Source organism: Nyctibius grandis, chromosome 16 (assembly GCF_013368605.1).
Source record: "Nyctibius grandis isolate bNycGra1 chromosome 16, bNycGra1.pri, whole genome shotgun sequence".
Lineage (NCBI taxonomy): Eukaryota > Metazoa > Chordata > Aves > Nyctibiiformes > Nyctibiidae > Nyctibius > Nyctibius grandis.
In genome coordinates, this window is record NC_090673.1 from 4,593,333 (window position 1) to 4,606,169 (window position 12,837).

At 48.4% G+C, this 12,837-nt stretch overlaps 1 protein-coding gene across 1 annotated transcript in view; it reads right to left on the reverse strand.

Annotated features, from left to right (window-relative positions):
• Positions 1-2,335: 2,335 nt before the first annotated feature.
• Positions 2,336-12,837, reverse strand: part of CFAP77 (cilia and flagella associated protein 77) — a 60,741-nt gene continuing 50,239 nt past the window's right edge. The window contains exons 5-7 of the mRNA XM_068414218.1: positions 12,199-12,204; positions 11,995-12,090; positions 2,336-2,404 (exon numbers count right to left, since the gene is read on the reverse strand). Of these exons, the coding sequence (XP_068270319.1) occupies positions 2,336-2,404; positions 11,995-12,090; positions 12,199-12,204 (171 nt within the window). The remainder of the gene's footprint in view (positions 2,405-11,994; positions 12,091-12,198; positions 12,205-12,837) is intronic.

Below are 12,837 nucleotides of genomic sequence, written 5' to 3' on the forward strand. Positions count from 1 at the left end.
CAGCGACGCGGGGGAGCAGGGCCCGGCGGTGGGGAAGCTGCAGCAGCGTTAAAATCCCCGTTACCAGTGGGTGTCACTGCAGGACAAGGAGCGTCCGGCGGCCGGGGCTGCGCGGGGGGTCGGGACCCCGGCACCGGGCTCCGCCGGCACCGCCGCCCGGCACGGGGGGAGCGGAGGGGCTGCCCGGCCTGCGCCGTGGTTGTGCGCCCACCCCGGGGAGCCTGGCCACGGGCGGGGGCGGTGGGGACGAGCCCGAGGTGGCACCTCGGAATGGGGACGAGGCCACCCGGCCGGGTCCAGCCGTGAGCCCTCGGCAGGGTGGGCTCCCCACGCCGCTGGGTGCCGGTGCAGGTGCCCCGAGCTCCCACCGGCCAGCGCGTCTGGGGCACGGCCCTGCCCAGGCTTCTGGGGGGCAGTGGGGCAAGTCTGTCGGTTACAAGCCCCATGGAGTGGTGTCTCCTCCTGAACACACTTCGTTTGACTTGGTTGTTGCTTTTTGTGTTTCTGGTCACTTTGGTGGCTTCTTAGACTTGTCCCAAATCAGCAGGTCTGCATGGGCTTGGTTCACACCGTGTTTGCCAGCCCTTTTCCAGCCATGCAGAGCTCGCTGGAGATGCGTCCTGCCCTGTGCACCCCACAAGGACCTCAGCAGTTGCTGCAGGTTGGCATAGATACTGTGGCTGGACCAAGAGCTGGACATGGGTCCCGCCAGGCAGCAGGACAAACCTCGTGCCTGGGTTTCTCACACACTCATAAATGGGTGTAATTTTTAGCAAGACAAGTCATTTAAGGCCCAGCTTCCTCCCTCTCTGGGGGGCTGGGAAAGGTCTCCGGTTCTAATCCACCCCTGCCAACATGGCAAACTCTACTGTTATGCTCCTAGTTATTTCAGATGGGTTTTGTTTAGAGGCATGTACTAAAAAGAGGGAACCACATACCAGGGTTTCCCCAGTGTGGAGCAGGTGATTTCTTTCCTCCCTCAGCTCAGGTGTGGGCAGGGTGGAATTAGCTACAGCTGCTTCCTTATATAAAGGGCAGGTTGTAGCACAAGCTGCCCCTAAGGAGGGGCTGCTGGAAATGTTGGAGTAGCTGATGTGGAGTCTTCCTTGTCCTGGGAGAGGTAAGAAAAGCTGCCTCTGCAGTTTACTTTGTTCTTGTGGCTTGGGAAATGCAGTTTAATGTTATGAAGGGCTTTGCTCTTTGAGGTTTGGGTTTAAAAGTTTGTCTGGAAATCTGGTGGGGGATGAGTCCTGGGCTCAGCATGGCTTCTTTGTGTCCCTTGGTTGCTGGAGGGTCTGTGGGAGGGCTGGGCTAGCCCCAGTGTTGAGGTGTGTGGACCAAAGTCATGGGGGGGACATGCTGGGGCTGCTCAGGACAGTAGATCTTGCCTCTCAGGTCATGGCCCTGGGGTGCCCAGGCCGCCCTGGGGTGAACACAACTGAGTTCTCTGAGTGCCAATGGGATGATGGATATGAAAACTGAAAGCTGACATGGGACTTAAATATTATCTGGTATAATCTGAGATATAACTGTAGATGTGAGAAGCAGACTACAGAGGAGTAATTAATTATTCCTCTAGCAATCTTGGAGCTGCACAATTAAAGCAATCACGTTATTACCAAGTGGTATTTTCTTAAGGTGAAATGCCCTGTTGGGATGAGATGGACTTTAAATGTGTTGGTACCTGTCTGAGCCTCTGCTGTCACCTGTTGGTGACCAAGCTGGGGTTTGGGTGCTGTGATGTTGAGTTGGTGGAGTTTGAGGTTGTTCAGGAACTGCTTGGAGATGCTCAGCCCTGAGGGGCACCAGGCACTTGCAGCTATTTGAGGGTAAGCATGGAACTGGCTGAAGCCATCTTCAAGTGAAGGCATTGCTCTGTGGTGAGGCCTCCATTTGGCAGGGTGCTTAAAGCAGGTGTTTGGATGCCTTCAGAGAGGTGAGGGCTTTGCTGACTCAGGCAGTGGTGATGGGGAGCTTATTTGGCAAAGAAATGGGAAGGACTGATGGATTATGAGATATTATAGACTTGATATTGACTGGGATATGGTTGCATTTAATAGATTTGTTCAGAACAGACAGTGAAGGAGACTGTTCTGCTTTCCCTCTGGGAGTGTGCTGGTGCGAACATTGCCCTGTTCCTGGTGTGAGTGTTCTTACCTTGAGCACGATAAGAATCGTGATCAGACCGAGTAAGGTGGTGTGCATCTGACACAAAGCAATGAACAGGCTGAGACAGAATCATTCATCTCATATTTATAATTTATTTGGCTGTATCTGCATTAGCATAACTTTTCAAAACCTTCTGGGGAAGGGGACCACATCTCGCAGGCACTTCTCAAAGGGAGGCACTGAGCACCTTTTTATGAGCATCGTGGTCTGGAAAAGTACAGAGATGAGGCTCAACCTATAAGGAAAGGAGCAGATAGAGGATTGGTTACAGCAAGCAGCCAGGCAAAGAAAACACATTGTAGCACAAACAGGGAAGAGACTGCAGATCAGCGTGAGGGGTTTTGCCTGTTTGGGAGACATTGCTCCAGCTGAAGTTAAGCACTTAACCTCTTTAAAAAGTGGACTAGTTTTCTGACTGACTTCAGGAGATTCTTGTTCTACTCTAGTAACAAGATCCTATAGTCTTACTATGGTGTGTTTTTTGCCTGATGTTTTCAAATGCTGGCATGCCTTAAGGTGGACCCTGAAATAAATGGCTTTTTCTACAGCACAGGACATGTGTGCTTCACTGGGGGGGCCAGGTTGGGCTCAGAGCCCCCAGCGGGGTCAGGGGCTCTTGCATGACCTGCTCAACAAACACACAAGCAGCCTCTCTCCAGGAATCACCTTTGAGCTGGGGAGGGGGTGAACAAATGCCCATGACAAATAAACAGAGGGGAAGTCACCTGGGGGAGAAAGGTCCCAGGGCCCTTTGGGGTGAGCAGTGGGGTTTACACACAGCTGTATGCAACAAACCTATACAGTAGGTGCAGAGTTACTGAGATGTGTGAGCATCTTCATGTACGGAGTGGGTTTACCATGGGGGGCCAGGGGCTTTATCTGCCCCAACACAATTCCTTGTGCTGTGCATCTGCCTTGTGTGGATGTGCCGGGCTGCCTCCTGCTTCCCCCACCCTGCTCAGGCTGGCTGGATGTCAGGTTTTGCATATGTAAAAATACACAGCAGTCTTTGCCCTGAAAAGCTTGCTAGTGATCTCATTAATCAAGGCAAACAAAGCGTATTTAGCTATTCCCTCTCTCTAGAGGAAGGCGTTCAGGTACTTAAATATGCATTTGAGTGCCTAACTTCAGACAGTTGTTTCTGGATGTTTTTGCTTTCTCCCAAGCAGCAGCAGTGACATAACCCCTCTCTGGGAGTGAAAGGTGGGGGAGGCAGAACCAAGGGTTGCTAAAGTAGGTGGGTGGCCCCAGGGAGCTGGCAGGGACCATCCCCAGCTGGGCCAACTCCAACCTCCCATTAAAGATGCAGGAGTTTTTGCCCCAGTGCTGGGATTGATAGAAAAACACAGTGCCTGCATGTAAGGACAGCTGAGCTGCTTCTCTTGAATGTGCCTCTGCCTTCCCCACCATGCTCCCTGCCCACCAGCACTGGGAACTGGGCAAAGGGAAATTTCTGCCTGGGACTGGGAGGAAGCAGCAGTTTATTCACTCTAGTCTTGGTACAAAGCTCCCAGGTGAGAAATGTCACACTGAGCCACAACTGGCAGTAATTAAAATTAGCAGAGCCTTGACAAAGTTGTGAGGGATGCCAGCTTCTGCCCTCAGCATGAGTAAGTGGGAAGCACCAGGTGTAGGACAGGGGACAAGTGCTATTTTAAAAAATGAGAAACCCTCTCATAATGAGGGCCAGTAATTACAGTGAAGATAAGGGTGTCCTTGGGTCAAAGGTCTTATTATGACAGAGACTGGTGTTGAGAAGTCAATGCCAGTGATGAATCCTCATCTCTGATTCTTCTAATTCATATTTTAAATGACGAACCCAGAAGTACTTCCTTAGAGCCAGCTGATGACCTTTACCATCACTCTGATGTGGTTATGGGCTGTTATGCCAGGATTTTGTCTGAATCATGGATCTGGAGCATTGGCTGAAGCAGGACAAGAATATAGTTTGTAGGCACAAGCTTGGTGTTTTTTCTTGCAGGGTGATGGAGCTGCAATGGTTTTCAGCTGCTGATTAGAAGCAGTGGTTTGCTGTTGTTTGTTGCATTTATTAATGACAAATTAAAACCTGCAGGACACTTGCAGCTGGGATGTTGTAATGTCAGTGCTTGCTTCAAAGAATTAGAGGGGCAAGAAAAAACCTTATCACTCCTAAAACTTAAATACTTATTTGGGGGTTATTTTCCTTTGGGTTTCTCAGTTATGATAATGTTTGGAATCAGAGGACTGTAAATGATCACTTGTCAAGCATTAGTACAACCACATGTATGTTGCAAGCAGAAGCAGGTCTGTTAATGGAGGACTAATAAATCACATGTGAGATGCAGAAAGGCTGAGCTGGTACAGGGAAGGCAGAACCCATACCCCAGAGACTGGGATTTTGTGGGTGCTGCTGGTGTTGGGCTTGTGGATGTGGAGGTGGGTGCTGGGGTGTGTGTGCCACAGCTGCTGGGTGCTGTGAGCACCCTGGGTGGTTGGTAAGATTAGCTACTGGGGGGAAAGTTTTAGTTGATACAGATGGATTAGATGGTTTGTGATGACTTGTGGGAGGTGTTGAGAATGAACTCATGAAAAGGGCTGAAGCAAGTAATAAGCAGCACCAGGCTGTCCTCCTGTCCTGGAAGGATCCATGCTCGGCTGCAGGGAGATTTGGCTGTACCTGTTCCTTGCCCTGCACCCGCCTGCTCGAAGGCAGCTTCCCAGCCTTGGACCATTTTTTGCTTTAACAACAAAGCCATCCCTAGACTCAGCCTAGTTTTGCCATCATCCATTTGATCTAATCCTTTTAGTGGGTGACAAAACACTTTCTTGAGTTCTCTTTACAGGAAACCAACCTCTATTCCTTTTTCAAAACCTCCCTCATTTACAGGAGTCTAACAAATCCTGGGCCTTTTAAGTCTGCTGCTGTTTTTCTTTTTTTTTTTCTTTTTTTTCCCCCAAAACAACACAAAACAGTGCCATGTTTCTAGATTTTTTTTGCAGAGGGGAGGAGGGAATAAAATCCACAATATGGAGAGGGGAAGGGTGTACACACTGACGCACACCGTGCCGAGCATCCCCGTACAGACAAAAAACCCCGCGCGCATCGAGATGCAAATGATCCCCACGAAGCCATCGCTTGTAAAGCTTGACAGAAAATAATGAGAAACACTAAATCTTTTATAAGGTCAACACTCAAGCAGCTGTCAAACAAGAAAAGAATTTAGCGAAAGATCCGCAAAAACTTCCATCGCCTCATTAAATCCAACAGGGCCGGGGCCCGGCGTGGTGAGGAGGCACCGGGGCGCCTCCGTTTTGTGTCAGTAATTTGCGGCGGAGGAAGAGGGAAGACGAAACAGCCAACGCCGAAGGGGCCTTGGGGGAGGCTGGGGAATCGTTAGTGCGCCAGGAGCGGCCTCGGCTCCTAATTGGAAGCATTGGGCATTATCAACGGAGGATTTGCCTCGGCTCCCTGACAGCTCTCTAGGCCTGGAATGATAGCCCACTTGTCAGTGTAAAAGACCATTAAAAACAAACCATTTTGATTTAATTGGAGGCGGTGCGCTGGGGGCCCAGGTGAGGTGCTTCATCAGCTGATGTTGGCTGCTGATGCCTTTTTCCCCCTGTATTGATGGCTTTTTTTTTTTTCTCCCCTCCCTTTCAAAAACTGTCTAGGAAAGAGAAAGAGGTGCTGAAAGATCCTTCACAGCCGCATTGAGAGTGGCTTTCAATAGGGTTGTCAACAAATGCCATGACAAGTTAGAGAGAGGCAGGTATTTTTAAAACAGACGTTATTCTGTCCAATACGAGCTGTGCTCGGAGGTGTATGTTGGATTATTAGGGTTACAAATACTGTGGCTTTTCCTGACTGTAGTGTGCTTAACTGGTTTAATGAATGGGGTTGATATTTTTTTTTTTCTCCCCACCTTTCTAATTCCAAGAATGTAGGGAAATGCAGGACAAGGGAGTCTGGACTAAATGGTCCTTATTTGCTTTGAACCCAGGAAGGTTTCAAAAAGTGCTTGGCAAATTTTGGCTGCTGTATTTAATGCCCCACAGAGATTTGGGATTTTTTTTTTTTGCTTCCTAAAAATAAGGGTAGCAGGTGTTTGCTGGAGTCCACTGGTCGCTTGGTCTGGGAAATAGTGTGAGTAAAGGAGAATTAACCCACTGGAGCTGTAACCCAGCATGTGCCCCCCTTGGCAGGTGTCCTGGGATCAGACCAGAGCTGGCAGCTTTCACACTGACCTCATGTGTTTGAGATTTGAATCCTGACCCTTTTCATGCCAGGCAAGAGTTTTTATTCAAACTATGTTGACTGTTGGTAAATAGCATCTCTGCAGAAGGCAGAATAGGTCCCCAAGTCTATTTAAAAAGCACTTCTGTGTATTTATGTATGAAAGAGTAGGTAGCACTGAAAGCAATGGTAGGTGCACACCTGTAACAACACAGTGTGTGTGGTTTTACTCTACTGCAAGCCATGAGGCTGTCAGCACCCCAGATTTGTTCCTTCATGGGTGAATATCTCCATAAAAGGAATGGGTGTTGGTTGCCAACAATTGTTTGTGGCACCAACAAAGTGCCCTGGCATCCACCAGGGCTTGGATGCAGGTGAAGCCTGTGCTGGAGATGGTCCAGGCTGTAAGGCTGCACAGGGGGTGCACAGTGGGGTGGTGTGCCACGTGCTGCAGAGCCCCTGGCTTGGTTTATCATGATATTGGAAGTCATGAACTTACATGGTCTTGGAGCTTCTGGATTGGTGCTTTGATTAGAGGCCAGGTCTAAGTGTGTCCTCCCTTTTTTAAAAAAAGGGGCTTTTATGCCTATTTATTCTCTGTTTTGCTGGTGTCAAGCAGGAAATGTTGGAGAGCAAGGAAAACAGCATAGGAATGATGGGTTACCATGTCTTTGAGGGAGACATGAGGAAGGGCTGGGCACGGTATGATGGAGAGGTTGAGTGTCCAAGGGACATGCAAAGGAATACTGGGAAAGGCTGGACCATGGAAATACTTTGCTGTGATTTGAGCAATTGCATTGCTGGAAGATTCAGCTGTTAGGCAAAACACAAAAACCTGCAGAATCTGCAAGAAAATGTAGTGATGGTGAGTGGGGCCTGGAGCCTGTGTTCAGTCACAGAATGGCTGTAGTGCGGGAGGTAACATCTCTGCTGTGTTCCCAGTGGAGATGTGCAGGGATCGTGCTCAGGGTAGGTGTATTTTCTTTTTGCATTGTGCCTGTCGTAGGCTGGTCAGTACTGAAGGCCCCTGATTGTCACTGCTGGGCTGGGACCTGACAATTCATGTCACTTGGGCCACTGAACAGCCATCAGGTGACACTTTTTTTGGTCAGGCAAAATCTCAGCTGAAGGGAGGTTTGATCTGGTACCATGGTGACAGAAAGTTCTTGAACTCACTGCTTTATTCTTTAAGCACTATTTAGACCCCAGGAGACTAGCGTTGTGTAACACTCCAACTCCATGAAGTTTTGCTGCCCTCAAACCTGGGAGGATAAATGCTGTATCTGAAAAGCCAGCCCACCATGCAATGTGCATACCAAGCCCAGGTTATTTAAGCAAAGTCTATGGCTTTTCTGACAAGACAACAGTTGCAAGATTACATGAGCTGTGCTTGTCAGTTCGGCTCTTTAGACAAAAATAGAGGTAAGGCATTAAAAAAAAATGTGAAACATTTTTGTGTGTATGTGTTAAACCTCAACTGTTAATTCTGATGAAGGATCAGGCTGTGAGCAGATATCAGATCCCTGGTGAGAATCAAATTCTGGAGCCCAGAATTTTGCTGCAAAGTTTATACAGTGGGGATTCCTCTAATTACTTTCAGTGGAAATTTACCTGACAGAGCTTTCCCAGGTAACGCACGGCATATGCGGGAGAGCCGCTCAGCTGTTGACAGAGCCTTTGATTTTGTGCCAGGTTGCAAATTAAGTCTTTTGCCAAGGTACCCAAACACTTGCTCGTCAATTGCTTATCGCTTATTCATATCGCGCATCGAGCACGGCTCGTTTCATCTGCTGGGGAAGACGGCGCGTGTTGACAAAAGTGTTGTCCGAAGTTGCTGCATTTTCTTTCCTCCCCCTCTTTGGTCAAGTAAACAAGACTATTCTCCCTGGAAAGCCACCGTGGATGGCTGTGCAAGTTGGAATTCTCTGATGCGCAAAGGAAAAACCCTGGTGTGTGTCAGTGACGTGCGGTGCGCGGAGCTATTTTGACACACGTGTGAATTCTGTCCTACATCAGTGCTGTGTGAGGTGTCGCTACCAAAATCCTTCTGGATTGACTCGACAGAGCCCTGGAAATCTATTACAGAACGGCTAGCGTTGACTTACTGTTTCGGATTGTGACTATCAAATATTCAGATGGAGGTAGCTGGAGTCTCCCCCTGGGCTGGCACAGGCAGGGCTGCGGGGATGCTGTATTTTGGCAGTGACATCGTTTCCAGAGTTTGGTTGACACAGAAGATGCCGTTCTGCCTGGGCCAGCATGGTGCTAGCAATGAGTGACACGGGGATGGGACACATCCCATGAACATGGCAGGGCAGGAGTACTTATGTCCTTGCTGGGTGCCTGAGGCACAGTCCCCAGGGAATGTAGTCCCACATCTACCAATAAATAAAGTCTTGGAGTGCAGTCCCAGCTGTGTTGGCAAAAGCTGAGCCCAGGAATCATGTCACCGCAGGCAGACCAAGGCAGAGGCCATTTGCCTTGGGGGGTGACTGAGGAAGAGGATAGCAGTAGAAGCATCTTGCTGAGGTGAGTAAGGAGTTAACTTCTGTTTGGTTTTGTAAAAAAGAAAAAAACTAACTCTGAATCAGTGACTTTCCCTAATGAACTGCCTGTTAGGACATGACTGGTTCCCTGTGACCTGTTTGTCTTGGTGAGCTGGAGGGCCCAGGAGACCACACGCCAGGTTGGTCCTTCAGAGCGAGATGTGGAGCAGGAGCGATCACCCGGTGTGGGAGAGCCTGTAAATCACCCGGTTAGCTTAATAGCGTGGGCCATTATTCTAAAGCAGTGGGGCTGAAACCTAAATCCAAATGAAAATACAGTCACTTTGTCTATACTTTACTGACTGGATGACTATGTAATGTCATGCAGCCCTGGCAATGCAGGGAGCAAGAAGAGGCAATTAGTGGGGAGGGCAAAGCTCCTTTGTTTTCTTCTCTTCCACTTCCTCCACAAACTCTTGCATGGTGCCTGGAGACAGTCTTGCAGAGACTGAATGGAAAGTCCAGTTTAAGAGCCAGTAGTGACATCCATGCCCAGTTTCTGCAGCTCTTTATAAGGGGTCAGGATGGGAATAGAAAAATCCTCCTTGATGGTTTTTATGGGTCTAAAGGAACAAAATCTCATCTTCCTGCTGCCCCCTGCTTTAGGTTACTACCGTCTCAGTAGCTGGGTGCTCTGCATTGCTACCCCCAGCCCCAGAGCAGGCCAGACTGAAAGGCATCATGCCAGATGACAGGGGGTGACTGAGTGACAAGAAGGATGAGTGGCTTGAGGACATGTCCCACCCCTGCACCTTGCACCAGCCTCAGGCCATGTGGAAAAATAGTCCAAAGTGGGGCTGTGGTCAGGGCAATGGGGTCTCTGAATATTCTTGCCCAGAGTTTGAAGTTGTTCCCAGGTCACAAACATCTTCTGTAAAGGCCAGAGCAGGACAATGTCACTGAAGGCTGGTAGGAAATAATATGCAGATGGGAGTCTGCTAACAAGCTTTCTGTAAAGTGGTATTTTTGTGGTTGCTTCTCATACTGCTTTTTGTGCAGTAGGATGAGGACATTGTATGGACTGAAGACAGTGTTTTGGTAAACTGCCTACAGTGGTCAGTGCTAATGGCTGGCGTCCTCAGGCCACTGAGTCTTAAAAAAGCCATAAAGTAGTTATCCACCGCCATGGAAGAGCCTGAGAAATGTTTTATGAGGACAGAAACCCTGCAAGAACAAGCTCCCTCACTTCTTTGGAGCACTGCTCTCTATTGTTACCCTTGTAAAGCAGGGATTGATAGAGTGACTCCTGGAGTCCCTGTGTTTGATTGAAGGGTTAGGCCAGTTTCTTTCAAGACCATTCCACCACCATTTATGTGGAACCCAACTTTACAGAGATAGTTAAAGCACAGTTTGGAGGCTACCAAGTGTCTTTAAGAACCATCAACTTTCTCTGGGTTGTTACTGCTTTTAACTGGGTAAACGTTTATGGATGTTCAAGAGAACTTATTTTTCCATGGAGGAAACTATACACTGAAACTCAAGTGAGCAACAGATTTCCCGATCCAAGTTCTAACGTGGGCTGTGCCTGTTAGATCTGCAGCTGGGGCAAGGCAAACACTCCAGGTTAATGTAACGAAGAGGAGCACAGAGCATCTGTAGAGGCTGTGCAAGATGAGCTGTCCCTCCTCCCGCGGCTGCTGCTCCTGGGAAGGAAGTGAACAGGAGAGGAAGGAGAAAGGCTGAGAGAAGAAAAGGCTCAGAGGTTTGAGAGCTGTGGCTGGGGGAGGAACCCAACCATAGTCATGGATGAAACAAAAGGGGAAGTATGAAGAAAAACACAGGCTGAAAAATGAATAGTGATGGAAAGGTCTGGGGTGAGAGAAGCTCTAAAGAGGAGGCTTGCCCCAGTATCTCGTGTGACTTACACAATCTGTTTAACAGCGATCGGTCATGTTCTTTCCCTGACACTAGCCACAGCAGCAGCTCTGCGCTGACAGGCAGCGGGGATAAATGATTACTGACATATGCTAATCGGACAGTCTTAGACAGGACGTAAGAGAAATACATCAAGGTGGTGCAAAACACATTTCTTGGTTGAAACTCTCCAACTTGTACAAGTAAATTAGCTTCAGGATGTCACAAGGCTGTTTCATTGTTTTAAACTGCAGGTAAAAATCAACAGCATGGCCAAAAAGTAACCCCATCAGAACAAGAGGCTCTCTGCAGTGGTATCTATCAATGCCAGATATTATTTTGGCCATATAAACTCCCTGCAGGGTTTCAGTGCTTTCAGACTTTCTGGTGTCTCCTTTCCATTCCCCTTGCCCAGCTCTTTTCCCTTCCTTCCTAAAATGCCCCCTAGCTCTTCACTTGAAGCTTCCTTGTAATTTAGACCACAAACAAAGCTAACGGAATTCAAACAAATACCTCAGAGCACTGCAGGATGTGCAGATGAATTCAGGGAGATGTTTAAATCCCATTGCTAGAACAAGAAATGTTCATCTCTGCTCTTATTTGGATCAATTAAAGGAAGCGTCACACATGTCTGTAACCTGGCTACACCCTTTGTTCAGTCTCAGGGTGAATATTGTCAATCAGGTAGTTTAGAGAGGTATTAAGAGTGCAGGCTTTCTGGAAAGCTCTAATTCTTGGGGTGAAAATGCTTCTTGAAACATCTGGCGTGGTTTGAATTAGTTATGGTGCGAGCTGATAAAATGGCAGGGTACCAAAGTGCAGGTTTGACTGTCCTGCTTGTGCAGGGCAGTTGCAGGGGTAGCAGCAGAGAACAAAGTCCACCCCAGTACTAACAGGGAGATAGAAAAAGATGCTTCCCATCTCGTGAAGCTCATGAAAGCACACACAAGTTAGCAAATAAATCATAAGCCCTTATCTGAGCAACTGCTCCCTCTCTTCAAGGGCTTATGGCTGCAAAAAACATCCCAACGTGAAGTCCAAAAGGGGCTGATGTTTGAATGCATGCACTGCAGGACCATTTTAGGGTCTGGGTCTTGGGGACCTCTGAGGTAAGAGCCTTGTGTCTACCTTCATTGTGTGCTAAGGGTGTTATCAGGGCACATGGGCAAGGTTAGAAGGTGTCCCTGAGTTCAGTCAAGTGTTCCATACCTTCTCCAAGTGGGGCAGGTGCCAGAAGGACTCCTCCTTTTCAGGGGGCGGATGTTTTCGCAGAAATGTGGTGCGAGTTTCACGCACTTTGCCTCTCTGTAACCAAAGGGAAACAAGAATGGGCTGAAACAGCTGCCCAGCTATATACATGAGGTTGGTGTCATGCAATGTAATGACCCTGGGATGAACTAGACTAAAAGTCACTTTGGACTGATGATCACAAGTGCCTGGTCTGGGTAGTTTTTCATGTCCATGCAGCTAATACCGATACCTAAAACATACTGATGAGAAAAACATGAGCAGCTGCCAGCTCTGAGAGTGTCTGCCTTATACGGCATCCCAGTGAGATGACCGCTGCCTGCGGGAAGCCCTGTGCTCTGAGCTAGAGCAAGGGCTCATCACTAGCTGGGAAAGTCACCTCCACCACCCCCACAATGGGGGGGTTTCCTGGCTGTCCACTGTGTGTTGCTCTCCTGATAAATTGCAGCTTGCAGTGCTTGATAGTCCCAGCACAAGCCAGTGCAGGTACCTGGTGAATGTTTTGGCCACTGCGTGAAACCCTGGGGAATCTGTTTGCTCTGTGGTCTAGGATGTAGGTTTGTGTTGCTTAACTCGGTAATTGGTGGCTGCAGGCTTTGGGAACTTGATGGAGGGAACATAGTGATTAAAAACATCAGTCATTAATAGATAAGGTGGGGATGCACTTTCCAACATCCTAGGCTTGTGTATTCATAAAGTAGCTGCTAATTAAGAACACTGTATTCTGGCACTTCAACTATAAAGCACAGTTTGTGATGGCAGTAAGCCCATTGAAATTGGTCATTACCATATTAGCTTGACTCT